At 54.3% G+C, this 18175-nt stretch overlaps 1 protein-coding gene across 1 annotated transcript; it reads right to left on the bottom strand.

Moving 5' to 3' along the window:
* Nucleotides 1-5253: 5253 nt before the first annotated feature.
* On the bottom strand, nucleotides 5254-12087 carry KIAA2013 (KIAA2013 ortholog). Its single transcript, XM_059691232.1, has 3 exons — nucleotides 10850-12087; nucleotides 7283-8136; nucleotides 5254-5926 (listed from the first exon to the last, which is right to left on the bottom strand). Exons 1-3 carry the CDS (start codon nucleotides 11883-11885, stop codon nucleotides 5909-5911), a joined length of 1908 nt encoding a protein of 635 aa, XP_059547215.1. The 5' UTR covers nucleotides 11886-12087; the 3' UTR covers nucleotides 5254-5908.
* Between the last annotated feature and the right edge of the window lie 6088 nt (nucleotides 12088-18175).

Below are 18175 nucleotides of genomic sequence, written 5' to 3'. Positions count from 1 at the left end.
TGTTGCACGTATTGTAAGTTTCCACTGCTTTTTAAATAACTTTTTAAATTTTTGAAGTTTTCCTATAACATGTTATAAGTGTTGTTTTTCTGATAATGTAATTTAGCCTTAAAACTAGAACTGGATCATTTGTTAAAAACAGGAATGAGAAAGACATTTGATGATGTTTATAATGTATTTGATAAAACTCAGCGCGGGGAGTTAATTTTGTTTTCGCCAATCCCATTGGCCAGAACTTCGTTTCTTTCCTTTTTTAATTAATATTTTTGTTGATTTCAGAGAGGAAGGGAAGAGAGATATAGAAACATCAATGATGAGAATCATTGATCAGTTGCATCCTGCACGCCCCCTACTGGGGATCAAGCCTGCGACCCGGACATGTGCCCTTGACCGGAATTCAACCCAGGACTTTTCAGTCCGCAGGCCGATGCTCTCTATTCACTGAATCAAACAGGCTGGGGCCAGAACTTAGTTTCTTGACCACACCTAGCTGCAAGGCAGGCTGGGAAATGTAGTCTTTCTTCTAGGCAGCCATGAAGCCTGCCATGGTGTGAGAATACCCGGGAAGAAAACTAGTAGTACCTGCCCCAGGAAAGGCCGGAGGGGATCTATCACGAAGTTCCTTCCTTGGGCTCCATTTCTCAGCCTCCCACGCTGCTCTCTGTGGCCAGCTCTTGTGTACAGAATCATGAGCCCAAGCTCAGGGAGCCCGAGACAGGTACCCACAGTCCAGCCGGCTCCGTAGGTCCCACACACTATTCAAGTGATAAGATGGTATTACTCTTTCCTTCCCCCAGACAAGCTGCTCCTCACACGACCGGTTCTGGTCAGTCAGAATCAAATGCCTGTGCTTTCTTTGGGCTCTGAAGGCTGGGTGTGTATCTAAAGCAGGGTTTTTATCTTGTGTGTTGTCCACCTTTGGCAAAAACAGAACCCAGTGGAACGAGCACTCCAAGCCCCCAGATTACAGTCAACAATTCAAATGAAGCAGGTTTGCCCTAGCTGGTTTGGGGACTGAAGGGTCCTGGGTTCTATTCCGGTCAAGGGTACATGCCCGGGTTTTGGGCTCGATCCCCAGTAGGGGGTGTGCAGGAAGCAGCCGATCGATGATATATATATATATGAGAAAATAAATAAATAAAGGAAGCAGGTTTCTTAGAGAAATGGCTGATCCCAGATATGGGCCAGGAACGGCTCCCAAGAGCCCAAGATGGTAATCATTGGACCATCAGGAAGATTAAGATAAGACTACCCCGCCGAAACTGATTTGGCTCAGTGGATGGAGCGTCGGCCTGCGGACTGAAGGGTCCCAGGTTCGATTCTGGTCAGGGGCATGTACCTGGGTTGCGGGCACATCCCCAGTGGGAGATGTGCAGGAGGCAGCTGATCGATGTTTCTCTCTCATCAATGTTTCTAACTTTCTATCTCTCTCCCTTCCTCTCTGTGAAAAATCAATAAAATATATTTAAAAAAAAAAAAAAGATAAGACTACCCCTAATTTCCTCTGGGAACCACTCCTCTCCTATTATTATTCATTTTTCAGTGGTTTGAGGTTGACGTCCCTGCATAGCTCTGAGGAGGTGGCTTGAATGGCCTAATCTAATTACCATGGCCCTGGCAACCTGGCAGTGATTGGCTCAGGGACGGGCCGTCCAATGGGAGGTGAGCCTGAGCACTTTGAATAGGAATGCTGGGACTCGGACTCTGCTGGCCTTGCTAGGAGGGCATCAGCCTTGTGATAGGTAACTGGCCATCTTGTTACCACAAGGGCAGCCAATCTGAGGATGGAAGCCCATCTACCAGAAGCAAGAGATGCATCCCAGTGAAGTCACCTGAGTCTGGATCAAGCCATTCCTGAAGCTCCTATTGCACTACACTCCATTGTTATGTGAATCGGTACTTGACCTTTCGTTTAAGCCAGTTATAATGAAGCTTTCTGTCACTTGCAACCCCTGAAGTCTTATTTGAAACACAAGGATTAAAGGGCAGAATGCGTACAAATGAGCATTCTCTGAACATCTGCCCTGTGCCAGGCCTTGTGCTAGTTTCTGGCTTCCCAGAGATGGTATACCAGGGGTGGGCAAACTTTTTGACTCGAGGGCCACAATGGGTTCTTAAACTGGACCAGAGGGCCGGAAAAAAAGCATGGATGGAGTGTTTGTGTGAACTACTATAAATTCAAAGTAAACATCATTACATAAAAGGGTACGGTCTTTTTTTTTTTTTAGTTTTATTCATTTCAAACGGGCCGTAGTTTGCCCACAGCTGGTATAGCCACTGCCGTCTCAGAACTTAAAGCACAGAGTAGAGGTTCGTCAAATGTAGCTTTGCCACCCAAAGGCCAACAGGCATGGCCTGCTAGGGGATTCTCAATGAACACTTACTGAAGCAAACAACTATCTGAAGCTTCCACTGGCCCAAGTCCCAGGAACCAGGAGTGTCAGGCTGTAGGTAGCTTGTTCAGGTTGAGGCTGTTTGACTGGCAACACCCAGTAGCTGAGATGACCCCACCCTCCCTCAAGTCCTTTCTGCAGGGAGGGGAACTGCCCTGCAGCCTGGGGTGATCAGCCCAATTGCCAGACCCCTGGCCAGACCTCAGAAGCTCAGGCCACTGCTGCTTCCGGAGAAGGGGGTCAAAAACAAGACCCCACAGTGCAGGTTATCTTGTTCTGAAGGTTTTTGAAGTCAGGCATCCTTTGAGAATCTGAGGGAAGCTACAGAACCTCTCCATAAAAATAAATGAAAATGTACATACATGTTGCAATTCCAGGGGTTACAGGCCCCTTGAAGCTACCTTATAAACTCGAGCAAGAAAGCTCTACGGTTCCCTCCTCATCTAAGGTCCTGTGAATCTCTGGATTCTTGGTTTGTTATCCTCCCTGCAAAGTTCTGTTCCTTCACTGGAAGAACATGCTTGTCTTAGTCTGTGTGGGCTCCCATAATACAACTAGAGGCCCGATGCACGAAATTCATGCAGGAGTAGGCCTTCCTTCCCCCAGCTACTGGCACCAGCTTCCCTCCAGCACCTAGCAGGCACCCAGGACCCGAGATTCCCTCGCAGCCCCAGCGTCCAGAAGGACGTCTGGTCTAATTCGCATATTACGCTTTTATTATTATAGACTAGAGGCTCGGTGCACAAAAATTTGTGCACTCGGGGGCGGGGGAGGTCCCTCAGCCCGGCCTGTGCCTTCTCGCAGTCTGGGACCCCTCAGGGGATGACCACTTGCTGGCTTAGGCCTGCTCCCCAGGGGATTGGGCCTAAGATGGCAATCAGACATCCCTCTGGCAGCCCAGCAGCCCTCGGGGGATGTCCACTTGCCAGCAGGGAGCAGGCCTAAACTGCAGTCGGACATCCTTAGCGCTGCTGAGGAGGCAGGAGAGGCTCCCACCACCACCGCTGTACTGGCAGCCATCAGCCTGGCTTGTGGCTGAGCAGAGCTCCCCCATGTGAGAGTACCCTGACCACCAGAGGGCAGCTCCTGCATTGAGTGTCTTGCCTCTGGTGGTCAGTGTGTGTCATAGTGACCAGTCATTCCCGGTCTTTCTGCTGTTAGGGTCAGTTTGCATATTACCCTTTTACTATATAGGATAGAGGCCTGGTGTACGGGTGGGGGCCGGCTGTTTTGCCCTGAAGGGTGTCCTGGATCAGGGTGGGGGTCCCTCTTGGGTGCCTTGCCAGCCTGGATGAGGGGATGATGGCTGTTTGCAGCTGGTCGCACCCCCTTTAGGGTGGGGGTCCCCACTGGGGTGCCTGGCCAGTCTGGGTGAGGGGCTGAGGGCCATTTTCAGGCTGGTGGGTGACTGAAGCTCCCAACCTCTCCATTTTTTCTTTTCTTTTTTTTTTTTTTAATTCTGGGATTTATTTACCTTCTATGGCTGTCACTGGAGCTGAGAGCCGGCTCCAGCTTGAGGCCTCGACTGCTGAAAGCAGGTATCTGAGGTTTGTTTAGCTTCTATAATTGAAACACTGTTGCAGCTCCAGCTCTGAGGCCCGGCTGGCTGAAAGCAGGTCTCTGGAGTTTGTTTAGCTCAGGTGTGGGCAAACTTTTTGACTCGAGGGCCACAATGGGTTCTTAAACTGGACCGGAGGGGCGGAACAAAAGCATGGATGGAGTGTTTGTGTGAACTAATATAAATTCAAAGTAAATATCATTACATAAAAGGGTACGGTCTTTTTTTTTTTTAGTTTTATTCATTTCAAAAGGGGCCGGATCCGGCCCGCGGGCCGTAGTTTGCCCACGGCTGGTTTAGCTTCTATAATTGCAACATAGTTGCTTAGAGTGCAGCTCAGAGCCCAGTGGGGCAGGCGGGGAATCTTGGCTTCCTCCATCGCCGGGGCAACCAAGCCTCCTGTTGGCTTCAGCTGCGTGGCTGCTGGCCGCCATCTTGGTTGGCAGTTAATTTGCATATCGCCCTGATTAGCCAATGGGAAGCGTGTCGGAGGTATGGTTAATTACCATGTTTGTCTATTATTAGATAGGATAGGCCAGGGGGCTTATAAATGACAGGAATGGATTTCTGAGTCATTGGCTTGCCCATTTGGGGGAGCAGAAACCTCATGGGGTGCAGTTGGGTGTAGCAGAGGGTATGACATGCCCTCTAGTCATTGTATTTGCATTAAACCTGAAGCTGCTTGACCCAGGCTGGGGAGTGGGAGGTGTTTCTCAGCTCTGCACTACCCAGAGCGGGAGTGGAAGGTGCCCGGCCAGGGCTGCCAGGGCTGGCAGTAAAGCCTGGGCCTTGTTTACTCTGTCTCCTGGCCATCTGCCCTGGGCCCTTCAGCTCCTTGGCAAACACACCAGGCTTCCCGGTGAGGCTCACAGCCTCCCCAGGTGGGCCGCCACGCCCAGCTCAGTCCTTTGTGGACCAGCGGCAGCTCCATTCTCCTCCCCACAAAGGGAGGGTCAGATCTTAGTTAGGACACAGCAGGCAGAAGCCAGGGCAGGCAAACCTAGGCTATTTAGGGCAGGGAGGGGGACAGGGACTATAGCAGGGAAAGGACCAGGTGATGCTTGGACCAGCCCACTGGGCAGGACCACCCAGGGAGCCCCCCAGGGGAGCAGAAAAATGGCCGCCTCCACATCTGAGTGGATGCCTCTGAGAGGAGGAGATGTGGGAAAAGAATTCCTATTGTCATGGGGGGGGGGGGGGGGGACGTGCGTGCGCACGCGGGGGCAGGGCATGAGGTGGCTGGCCCTTCTGCTTCAGACACCACCCCAGTCTGGTGACCGAACCACACACAAACCGACCATGGAAGTTTGAAAGAGATTTATTTAAAAACAGAACAAAAGAAAGCTTTGGTATTTCAAAACCAACAATCAGCAATCACTAGAAAGTTAAACACTTCCCCTAAAGCCCAGAAATACAAAACACAGATCTCCGCGGGCTCACTGGAAAGAGGCTGTGCAAACCGAGGGGGACCCGAGGCCCAAGCCCGCCACACAGGCCACCCCTGCGGCGAGCCCAGAAGCCACCACCAAGAATCACTGTCTACAGTGGAGGAAAACGCCATCCCGCAAAATCTCAGCAATAAATTAAAAATTCAGTCAAGAAGGAACACATTAAATTAGGAAAAAGCCCACAATTTTTACTAGACAAGTCTTTTCAAAAGAGGTCTAGTTCCTGGGCAGAGGAAAGGGGGAACGTGGAAGGAGTGAGTTCAATTTCAAGTATTTTCCATATGGGTTCATTTTATTGAGTGGAAAGCTTACAAAAAGTCCACCGGCCCCTCCCCTCCCGCTCCCCAATGCGAACTCCTGACCATCCACACGCGCTTCTGCGTCACTGGTGTCCCCAACAAGGCACAAAAGGGTGGGTGCTTTCAAAGGATCCCTTGTTCGTAGCAGCAGGAGTGTCAGTGCTGGGTGTCTTGTGCAATTGGTGGCTGAAAGCAGGGCTGTTGGTTCACTCAGACACTGGGATCTTCCTGTTCAATTAACAAAACAAGTTGTTACTGCTCGCCGCCAACCCTGTGGACAGCTACAGGAATACTAAGGGAAGCCAGCCATGGAGACCGCCCTGGTGGCGCCCCAGCCGGGCTCTGACCTGGAGTGGCAGACAGCGCCCGGCCCAGGGAGTGGCTAGAACTCCTATGGACCTGGTGGTTGGGGACTCCTTGGGCCGGTGCAGTGACCACCGCGCTCTGCTGTGGTGTGGCCGGCTCTAGCACAAGTAAACTGAGGGACAGGGGGCAGTGCCCCAGGAAGGCAGTTTGGCTTGTCCCCCTGACTATGTGGGGAACCAAGGTGAATGGGTGTATGCCACTTTAAGAGCAGAGAAGCCCACCACCCAGCAGGGACAAGCAGCCTGGGGCAACACAGAGGCTGCACCCACGCAACGCAAACCGCAGCTGTTCTACTGCGGCGGCCCAGAGGCTCACCGGATGGCGTCTGCACTTTCCTTTTTGATCTGACTTTCAATTTGTCTTTCAAGCTTGAGGAGCTCAGACCTGCCTCCCACCCTTTCCCACTCCTTCAGGTCGAATGCTCCTTCCTTCTCCCAGGCCTGGCCGCACAGCCCTCGGGGGAGGTGATGCGGCGTTTCTCCTGCGTTGGTCCCTGGCCCTTTAACTACTTGAGAAGCAGACCTAGACCTTCATCTTCCTCTCTACTCTCAGTCGGAGAGGAGGGCGGGCAACAAGCTCCCCTCTAGCGCTTCCTCCTGTGACTGCCAACAATGGACTCCCTCCTGGCCTTTCTCCCAGGAAATCCTGGTGGTGAGAAAGCACAGACGACTGACGGTGACAGGACAGGAGGCGGCCTCCCCTGAGACATCAATCCTGATGTCCTGAGGTATCGTCCAGATACGAGCCCCACAGCGACTGGGGTCAAAATCACGGCTTCACAGGGCACAGCCGTCTGAGCAACTGAGGGGAATGGCCTTGTCTGTGCTGACAGGTGACCCCCTCTGGCCCACAGTGAGGGCTCCCCGGGTGAGGATGGGGGTCCCACCAGCAGCTTAGACAGAGGCCTCAGGTTAATCTACGGCTTTGCTGCAGTTATTTTCAGATGCTGAGATTCATCTGGAGTGGGGGGCAGGGGAGACAGCTGCCCAGGTTGCTGGGAGGCCAGCGGGCTCATCCATCCGCAGCTGCCCCTTCCTATGGTCTCCTTTCAAAAGTCACTTTTTAATTTTAATGTCCTTTCAAAACATACTCGCTCCTGTCTATGAGTTAAAGGCTGAGGGCACTGGCTTAGAGGGCACCCCATGACTGCCCAGGCCTCACCCCATCCTAGATCAGGGCAGGGGCCTCGGGCTCTGACGACACGAGGAGGCTTTATACCTTACTCCTGAAGAGGGGCTTGGCCCCAGGCCCACAGTACTCATTGTAGATGAGCTTGAAGAGGAAGAGGTGGAAGAGGGTGATGAGGGAGGCCACGCTGAACCAGAAGAGGAAGGGCAGCCCGGGGTCCTGCTGGGCCATGTGCTCATCGTGGGCCAGGATGGCCTTGAGGTGCAGCGTGTGCCGCAGGTCCTGCAGGTGCGTGAGGTCGGTGGAGATGTAGAGCAGGGGCGTGATGGGCTGCGTCACCATGACTGGGAAGGTGTGGCCCTGGGGCGCCGAGGTCAGCTCCACGGGCTCCTCCAGGCAGCCCGCTTCGCAGGCATAGATCTTGACGGGCTGGCCGTGGGACTCCACGGACACGTGCAGGTATGGCTTGCCCTCGGTGTCCGCGAGCACGGCCAGGTTGATGTGGTCGTTCTTGTAGCGGATGCCATGCAGGGCATAGCTGTTATGCAGCACTTCCGGGTCGGCCTGGAACTGGAGGTGGTTCTCGGTGAACTGCAGCCCCCCGAAGCTGAGCACCATGCCCTGCAGGATGCCCGGGGCGCCCACCTTCACCAGCCCCTTGCAGCCGCGCTTCTGCAGGGTCAGCTTCCACAGGTCGGAGAGCTGCAGGATCTGCTGGATGGAGGACAGCCGGCCCGGCCAGAGGTTCTCGGCATGCATGGTGGCGTGGCCACTGAAGCAGTGATCTTCGTAGTTGAGCGTCGACTCCATCTGGTCTCGCTCCCTGTGGCTCAGGCTGGGGCTGAGCAGTGGGGCTGTGGAGCAGGACAGCATGTAATAGAGGGTCAGGTTCACGGTCAGGCCAGACGGGGTGTGGGCATCCGTGATCTTCTTCATCTCCACACCTGTAACGCCACCAAGATTGCACGTTAAGGAGGACGGCATGGTACGAAATGGTGAGCACGAGCAGCAGAGACACAAAGTTTCTGTCCCGAGGGATGAAAATGGCAGATCCAGTTTCCCGGGAGTAAGAGCGTCATCCTGCCTGGCTTCCTCACGTGACTGACTTGAGCCCTGTGGGCCCGAAACCTAAAATCTTATTAAAAGGCAGTGGCGCCTCCTGCCAGAGCCCCAAAGAGCACAGACAGAGCCAGACCTTGGCACCAACCATATGGAGTCAAGTAAAAGTCCCACTCCAGGACGCTGCCACTCACGCCCTGGCCAGCCTGGGCTTCTCCACTCCATCATCTCTCTCTCCAGTCCTGTAGCTTTTTAAAAATGTTTATGTTTTTACTGATTTTAGAGAGAGAGGAAGGAAGAAGGATATAGAGATATAAACATTGATCGGCTGCCCCCTGCACACTCCCTACTGGGGATCGAGCCTGAAACCCGGGCTTGTGCCCTGACCGGGAACTGATTCAGTCACCTCTTGGTGCACGGGTTGGCGCTCAACACAGAGCCACACTGGCCGGGGCCAGTCCTGTAGCTTTAACATCTGAACACAAGATCTCCAAAATCTGTATGACCGCTAGACCCAACCAGCAAACCGCCTGCTTAGGGTCTCCACCTGGATGACAGGCGTTGTTGAACCTGACATGGTTAAATTCTTCCAGCCCCAAGCCTATCCTTCCCTAAGTGGCCTCCAGACCCCTGCTCAAGCCCTCCCCCCAAATTCAGGAATCACCTTTGAGCTCTTCCTCCCCACAGCCAGTCCTTGGGAAGTCCTGGCAGCTCTACCTCTAAAGGTAACAGAATTTGTCCACTTTTATCTCCACAGTCACAACTCTGGCCCCAGCCACCCTCCTCTCACCTGGGCTCCTGCAACAACCCCTTGTCTGGTCTCCATGCTCCACCTTTGCCCCTATACAGTCGATACTCTGCATACAGCAGCCACAGGGACCTTTAAAAACGTGCACCAGATGGTGGCTCTGCCCTGCTTTCCATCCCATTTACAATAAAATTCACCATCCTCACTAAGGCCTACAAGACCCTTTAGGATCTGGCCAATACCAGCCTTCCCTGTCTGACCCCCCCACCCCCCATTACCTCCCCCCACCCTCCATTACCTCCCCCCACACCTTCCATTACCTCCCAGCCACCCCCCGCCCCCTCAGGCTCACTACTTGCCAGCCACACTCGCCATTCAACCAAACTGGCTCCTGCCTCATGGCCGATGGCCTGCTGGCCGGCTTCCTTGCTATTCAGGTCTCAGCTTCAGTGTTTCCTCCTGAGAGGCCTCCCTGACAAGTGGAGCTAAACAGAGCCTGCCCCCTACTTCCACCTCCCGCTTCAGTCACCTCCAATCACATATTTTTAACCTTTCTCCATGGTACTTTTGATTCTAGAAAGCTAACTTTCTTATCTATTCAAATTTTCAATCTTATAATATTTTTTTTTTATATTTTATTGATTTTTTACAGAGAGGAAGGGAGAGAGATAGAGAGTTAGAAACATCGATGAGAGAGAAACATCGATCAGCTGCCTCCTGCACATCTCCCACCGGGGATGTGCCCACAACCAAGGTACATGCCCTTGACCGGGATCGAACCTGGGACCTTTCAGTCCGCAGGCTGACGCTCTATCCACTGAGCCAAACCGGTTTTGGCAATCTTATAATATTTGTCTTCCTCCCATCCAGAGTCTGAGCAAGCACCATGAGCCAGGTGCTTTGCTCTGTCCACTCCTGTCTTCTCCAGGGAGAGCAGGCCCTGGCAGAGGCACGCAAACACTTGTTGAATGAATTAAAGATTCCTTGGGCAACTACATATAAGGATCCAGACAACTAGACCCCTGCAAACCAAAATCTCTCTTATCTAGAGCAGCACTTTTTTTTTCTTAAACAGTCAAGGGGGAAGAAGTTTCCCTTTGACAGAGCATCCCACCTGCTGAAAGAGGTCCCACTACCTCCTTGTGAAAAAAAAAACTGCAGCCACAACAGCTAGGACACTTCAGCCTCGAGGATGCCATGAAGCCGGTGCTTGCCACCAACCAGACTCTAGAGAATTGAGGAAAGAATCTGGGTGGGGTTGACCTGGCCTCCCTCTGCCTGCCCTTTCTATTCTTTACAAATTAACCCTCTAAACCAGTGGTTCTCAACCTTCCTAATGCCGCAACCCTTTAATACAGTTCCTCATGTTGGGGTGACCCCCAATTTCATTGTTACAAATTGAACATAATTAAAGCATAGTGATTAATCACAAAAACAATGTTATTATATATGTGTTTTCCGATGGTCTTAGGTGACCCCTATGAAAGGGTCATTCGACCCCCAAAGGGTCGCGACCCACAGGTTGAGAACCGCTGCTCTAAACCATTTCGCTCAAATCAGGCCTCACCCACAAGGACAAAAAGACCTACCCATTACACTCATTCTTACATCAGAATCTCATTAAAGCCCTCTGAGGTGGGTGCTCCTGTCATTACTGAATACAAGTCCAGAAAGACGAGGCTACTGGTCCAGGTCCCACAGACACTAAGTGATGGAGTAGGGTCAGCCCCCGTTCAAAGGCCACGCCCGAGGTCTAACCTCTGCGGACGCTGGAGGGGCACGGGCAGGGTGGGCCGCGTTCACCCTGGTGCAAGGTGCGGACTATGAACCGAGCACTTGCCACGCCTCACCTGGGCTGAAGAGCTGGGCCCAGAGACGCTGGTGGTCCTGCAGCAGCTCGGCTGCCGGCATCTCCAAGAGCTCCAGCATCTCCTTCCGCGCCAGGTCCTGGAGCACCTTGAGCTCCTTGGCGGCCTTGCTTTTGAGCGCTTGCGGGTTAACGGGCGCTGAGACATGCACCACCCACAGCACCGTCTCGTCCAGTTGCGTCTTGGGAGCCACTTGGAGCCGGTCCACTAGTTTCTTGGCGGCCACCACCACCAGGTGCACCTGCCCCGAGGGAAGGACCGGGGACAGGCCCGAGTAGAGAAGGAACTGGTGGTCTCCCACCTTCTCCAGGGTACTGGTGTAGGCCCTGGGGACCGGCCCGGCGGTGGGCCCCACAGTCTGCAGCGTGGCCACGCGCTCCGTGGGGTTGTTGAGCTGGATGCGCTGCAGATAGACGTGGGGTCGGCCGCGGTGCGCCAGGAAGTCCTCTTGCAGCAGCACGCAGTCGCGGACGGACCCCGCGGCAAGGCCAGAGACCGAGGCGGGTCCGGGGACGGCGGCGGCCGCAGCGCCGGCACCCGGGGTCCCGAGCTGCAGGCAACGCACCCGGCGCAGCAGCCCTTCCCGCAGCAGCAGCACCGACTCTCCGGCTTCGGAAAGCGCGTTCAGCGGGCGCAGCTGCACGAAGGGCACGAAGTCCGGCGCCACGGCGGGCTCCCGCTCCCCCGGGGTCACCCACAGCCGGTTGGCGGCCACGTCCAGGGCCAGGAAGCCGTTGGCCACCAGGGCGGGCACCCCGGGGCCCAGCGGCACCGCCTCGCCGCGCTCCCGCAGGCCGCGCCAGGCGCGGGTGGCCGCCTCCAGGCAGGCCGCGGGCTCGGCGGCGCCCGGCTGGCCGCGGGACCAGGGCAGCAGGTGCAGGCCGCCCGCCGCGCGCCGCGCCCCGGAGCCCCCGAACCACAGCAGCAGCAGCAGGAGGCCGAGCAGGCAGAGGAGGCGGCGGGCCCAGCTGCTCGACAGCAGTCCCGGCAGCCCCTTGAGCCGCTGCTGCAGCCACATCGGGCCGCCGGGCGCGGGTGCGGCGCGGGAGCGGCCGCCGGGCCCGCCGCCCAGCCCACCGGCCCGGCCGCCCGCGCCTCACTCTCCAGCCGGGACCGCGGAGCCCACCGCGGACCGCGTCGCAGCCGCCGCGGCAGCCGCCACCGTCCCTTCTTCCTCCTCCGTCGCCTCCGACCGTCAAACGACGCCGCCGTCAAGCGCCACCGAGTCTTTTGCGACACATGGAAACGAGGGGGCGGGGCCGGGGCGGGCCTGGGAACGGGGCGGGGCCACAGCGGGAGGGGCGGGCAGCCGCGGGGCGGGGGCGAGGGGATGGTGGAGGGAGAGGGGTTGGGCGGGTGGTACTGGAAGCATCCAACCAACTTGTGAAAAACACGGAGTTGGCCAGACCGAGCACATGCTGGGCCTCGTTTGCTACTGATGGAGTCAACAGACCTAATATTGAAAAGTCATAATAAAACTTTTTTATGTAAAAATGACGATCCTCACCGCAATAAAACAAAACAAAGCTTAGACCAGTACAGGAAAGAAAGGAAGAAAGAGAGAGAAAGAAAAGAAGGAAAGGGAGGGAGAGAGAGAGAGAGAGAGGGAAGGGAAGGAGAGAGAGAGAGAGAGAGAGAGAGAGAGAGAGAGAGAGAGAAGAAAGAAGAGTAAGCCCTCTAAACTAAACTTCCCAGGAAATACGTTGTTGACAACTCTTCCGGACCTGTCTGGCAGCACGTAGGACAGAAGGGACGGAAATCCAGCCCAGGACTGTCCATGTCTCCACCACACCAAGCCGTCCTCATGTCAACCCTGAGCTTTAACTTATTAAATAACATGGGTCACTAAAGTCGCATGCTTTGAAAATGCCTTTATTTATTTATTTATTTATTTTATATATTTTATTGATTTTTTACAGAGAGGTAGGGAGAGGGATAGAGAGCTAGAAACATCGATGAGAGAGAAACATCGATCAGCTGCCTCCTGCACATCTCCCACCTGGGTCGTGCCCGCAACCCAGGCACATGCCCTCGACCGGAACCGAACCTGGAACCCCCCAGTCCGCAGGCCCAAGCTCCATCCACTGAGCCAAACCGGTTTCGGCTGAAAATGCCTTTAAATTGTGACTCTCCGATGCAGAAGAGACATGTAGCTTTGTTACTGGAGCAAAACATCCATATGAGCACAGGGCAGACAGTGGAGCCATTGTTCCCACTTTGCTGTCAGGATATTCCAAAGCCAGACAGTGCTTCCCAGTTGTTGAAAATTATTCGGGTATTTGAGGTGGCTTCTTGTGGGCTGTGAGCAGACAAAGGTGCGTTTGCCAAGTTCGAGGGCCAGTGCCCTGTGGAAAGTTTCAAGTCCAGGTGATGGTACAGTACCCTTTATGCCCCCCAAGGTTATTATCAAAACACAGACACAAAATTCTCTTTTTTTAATGTCTGTTTTTTAAACATATTTTTATTGATTTCAGAGAGGAAGGAAGAGGGAGAGAGAGAGAGAGAAACATCAATGATGAGAGAGAATCATTGATTAGCTGCCTCCTGCACATCCCCCACTGGGACCGAGCCCACAGCTGGGCATGTGTCCTGACTAGGAATCAAACTGTGACCTCCTGGTTCATAGGTCAACCCTCAACCACTGAGCCATGCCCGCAGGGCCGAGAACAAAATTCTTAATTACCATTGGGAGTTCACAAACCCACAAAATATGTTGGTTGCCGAGCAGGAATCCATAGCCTACAGTTAGAGCAGCGGTTCTCAACCTGTGGGTCGCAACCCCTTTGGCAGTTGAATGACCCTTTCACAGGGGTTGCCTAAGACCATCCTGCATATCACATTATGATTCATAACAGTAGCAACATTACCGTTATGAAGTAGCAATGGAAATAATTTTATGGTTGGGTCACAGCATGAGGAACTGTATTTAAAGGGCCAGAAGGTTAAGAACCACTGAGTTAGAGAGCTAGGATCCATCCAACCTCCTGACGGAGGCAGAAGTACTTGGGAGACACACTGAGGAGGAAAAATACCAGACCAGGTGCATCCCACCTGTGGAACGGGAATGACCAGAGACCCTGCCTCTCATGTTTTTGAGGAATAAATAAGTTAATGCAGACAAAGCAAGCAAGGTGCATGACACACACTAAGTAATTTTTAATCAGAAACCCATGTCATTATTTTTTACAATTACAAACATCCATGAAATAGGCATATATCTTGGCCCACTTGTGTGAATTTTGGGGGTGAGCAATTTCTGGAAGTAGATTCTTAGTCAAATAAAAGGCTCATTATTCGGGAACTCCCTTGCCACTCTCGAACAACCCAAGGGAAGGAGACTCACAGGAAAGGGACAGCAACGCAGCCACGACAAAGCCAGGGAGTCAAGAGTTAAGGACCGTGACATCAGGCTACCTGGGTTTTTACTCTTGGCCTTACCCCTTGCTAGCAAGTCAACTAACTTCCCTGAACCTCAGTTTCCCTATCCATAAAATGGGGATCAGGAGAGAACAGGATTGCTCTGAGGCTTAAATGGACAAACACAGGAAACATTTGGCCTGGTGCCTGGCTCAAAATAACCGTTAGTTATTTACTTTTACTAGGAAACAGGATATATGATACAAAATTCAACATGTGCTAAAGGGTGAAGAGTGACTATAAAGTCTTCCTCCCTCCTGGGGCCCCACCCAGCCATCTGTTCCTCTCCCCAGATGCAACCACTGCCACCGGTTCCTGGGATACTCTTCCAGATATTCTATTTGCTTACAGATAGATAGGCACCTAGACATATAGTATAAAGTTTTTCTTTCACAGAAATTGTAGCATATGATTTTCACTTGCATATATATATATATATATATATATATATATATATATATATATACACACACTCACACTAGGGGCCCGGTGCACGAAATTCGTGCACTGGGTGTGTGTGTGGGGGGGAGTGTCCCTCAGCCCAGCCTGCCCCCTCTCACATACTGGGAGCCCTCAGGCGTTGACCTCCATCACCCTCCAATCGCAGGATCGGCCCCTTGCCCAGGCCTGAAGCCTCCACCAGAGGTGTCAGGCTTGGACAGGGGACCCCCATCTCCCCCTGATCACTGGCTCTGGCCCCCGCCCAAGTCTGACACCTCTGACCCAGGCTTCAGGCCTGGGCAGGGGACCCCCATCTCCCTCTGATCGCTTGCTCCACCCCCCGCCCAAGCCTGACGCCTCTGACCCAGGCTTCAGGCCTGGGCAAGGGGACCATCATATCCCCCCAATCCCCGGCTCAGCCCCCCGCCCAGGCCTGATGCCTCGGCCAGAGGAGTTGACCCTCATCACCCTCCGATCACCAATCACCGGATCGGCCCCTTGACCAGGCCTGAGGCCTCCGGCAGAGGTGTCAGGCCTGGGCAGGGGACCCCCAGCTCCCTGTGGTTGCAGGCTCCGCCCCTGCCCAGGCCTAACGCCTCTGGCTGAGACGTCCAGCCCGGGCAGCGGGGACCCGCAGCTGCAGCGGCCCCGCGATCGTGGGCTTCGCTTTAGGCCCAGGCAAGGGACCCCTAGCTCCCGGGACTGCCAGCTTCGACCATGCCCAGCTCCCATCGCTGGCTCCACCCCTACTTCCTGCTATCACTGGCCAGGGCGGAAAAGGCACCTGATTCTCCGATCATGGCTGGGGAGCAGGGCAAAGGCGGCCCCAGGGCCGCCTTTGCCCCGCCCCCCAGCTCTTAGCTCCCCCCTGGGTTTCTGATCACTGTCAGTGGCAGGGGGCTTCTTCCTGCTTTCCCTTTCGCCTCCCTGCATTGTGCATACATATGCAAATTAACCGCCATCTTGTTGGCAGTTAACTGCCAATCTTAGTTGGCAGTTAACTGCCAATCTTAGTTGGCAGTTAATTTGCATATAGCCCTGATTAGCCAATGAAAAGGGTATTGTCGTACGCCAATTACCATTTTTCTCTTTTATTAGTGTAGATATATACACTAGAGGCCCGGTGCACAAAAATTTGTGCACTCGGGGGGGAGGGGGGGCTCCTCAGCACGGCCTGCGCCCTCTCGCAGTCTGTGACCCCTCGGGAGATAACAACCTGCTGGCTTAGGCCTGCTCCCGGGTGGCAGAGGGCAGCCCTAATCCCTAGGTGCAGGCCCTGGTCGGGCTCAGAGCAGGGCCGATTGGGGAGTTGGGGCACCGCCTCCTGTCATGCACAGAGCAGGGCGGATTGGGAGGTTGCGATGCCACCCTCAGTCACGCTCAGGGTAGGGCCGATTGGGGGGTTGGAGCACCGCCCCCTGTCACACTCAAGGCAGGGTGGATGGGGAGGTTGCGGCGCCACCCCCTGTCACTCACAGAGCAAGGCCCATCAGGGGGGTTGGGGCACACTCAGGGCAGGGTTGATGGGGAGGTTATGGCTCTACCCAGTCACACACAGAGCAGGGCCCGTGGGGGGGGGGGGGGGTTGGGGTGCCGCACTCTGTAACACACAGAGCCGCAGCGCGATCAGAGGGTTGGGGAGCTCCCCCCTATCAGGCACAGAGCAGGGCCGATCAGGGGGTTGGGGTGCCTTCCCCTGTCAGGAACAGCAGGGCAGATAGGGAGGTTGTGACCCTGCCCCCTGTCACACACAGAGCCGCAGGGCGATCAGGGGGTTTGGGCGCTGGCCCCTGTCACGCTGATCCCGGTGCTGGGAGGCATATTACCCTTTTACTATATAGAATAGAGGCCTGGTGCATGGGTGGGGGCTGGCTGGTTTGCCCTGAAGGGTGTCCTGGATCAGGGTGGGGGTCCCCACTGGGGTGCCTGGCCAGCCTGGATGAGGGGATGATGGCTGTTTGCAGCTGGTCACACACCCTTCAGGGTGGGGGTCCCCACTGGGGTGCCTGGCCAGTCTGGGTGAGGGGCTGAGGGCTGTTTTCAGGCTGGGACTGAAGCTCCCAACTGCTCCTTTTTTTCTTTTTTCTTTTTTTATTCTGGGCCACCTTTAGCTCTGAGGCTCCAGCTCTTAGGCCTCTGCTCCTGAAAGCAGGTATCTGGTTTGTTTCGGTTCTATAATCGAAACTCTGTATCAACTCCAGCTCTGAGATCCCAGCCAGCTGAAAGCTGGTTTCTGGGGTTTTGTTTAGCTTCTATATGTTACAATGTTTCTTAAACTGCAAGCTCAGAGGCCAGCAAGGCAGGCGGGGAACGTTGCAGTCCTCTGTCACTGAAGCAAGCAAGCCTCATGTTCAGTTTAAGTTGCCTGGCTGCCGGCTGCCATCTTGGCTGGCAGTTAATTTGCATATCACCCTGATTAGCCAATGGGAAGGGTAGCGGTCGTACGCCAATTACCATGTTTCTCTTTTATTAGATAGAATATATATATATATATATATATATACACACACACACACACACATACACATACATGCTTAGGGGAACAGCTTGGAAATCCTATTTGTATTATTATTATCATTATGACTAGAGGCCCGGTGCATGAAATTCATGCACTGGTGCAGGGGGGCGGGGGGGGCACGGGGGCCCTCTAGCAGTCCAGGAGCCCTCAGTGGATGTTCTACTGACAGGGGATGCCCGAGGGGCAGGCCTAAGCCATCAGTAGGACATCCTTAGTGCTGCTGCAGAGGCGGGAGGCTCCCGCCATCGTTGCTGCACTGGCCAGCCATGAGCCTGGCTTCTGGCTGAGCAGCACTTCCCCTGTGGAAACACATTGGTCGATTTGCATATTCGCCTTTTATTTTATAGGATTATTGAAGGGGCTAAGAGTGAGTGGGATTGGCTGATGGTTGTAAAGGAGGAGGGGACTGAGGGCCAGCTGACAGCCTGTCTGGCAGCACAGACTGTGGCTGTCCTCGGGACAAGAAAGGACATGGGTAAAAGGAGAGAAGGAATGTGAGGAAAGCCCCCATGGCAGCAGACAACTGCCCTCCAGGCCAGCTCTCCTTTCTGTACTTCCCAGGAAAGCAGGGTCCTGCGCCTTTAACTGTGCACAACATGAGCTGCACGTACTAGGAGTAACATCTGGGCAGCAGCCACCCCTGGTTAAAGAGACAGGTTCTCTTTTTGGATGCAGCTTGGGCTGGGTTCAAGTTCTAGCAATTTGATGAAGGGAGCAAGAAATGGAATCCAGTGTATGGAGGGCAGGCTTGTCCAGGGTGAATCCTTTCTCCAGGGCGGGCCGCAGCCTTCAAATGGTTCCCCCTCCTGATTTGCAACGATTCTGGGGACTTGGGCCATGGGAACCCCACTGCCCAAGGATTTTTTTTCTGTCCACAGAACATCACCATTGAGGTTCTTCTAGGGCCCAGCCAGTGGGAAGTTAGAGCCCGG

The sequence above is a fragment of the Myotis daubentonii genome, chromosome 3 (genome assembly GCF_963259705.1).
Source record: "Myotis daubentonii chromosome 3, mMyoDau2.1, whole genome shotgun sequence".
Taxonomy (NCBI): Eukaryota; Metazoa; Chordata; class Mammalia; order Chiroptera; family Vespertilionidae; genus Myotis; species Myotis daubentonii.
This window is presented reverse-complemented; position numbering and strand designations above follow the sequence as displayed.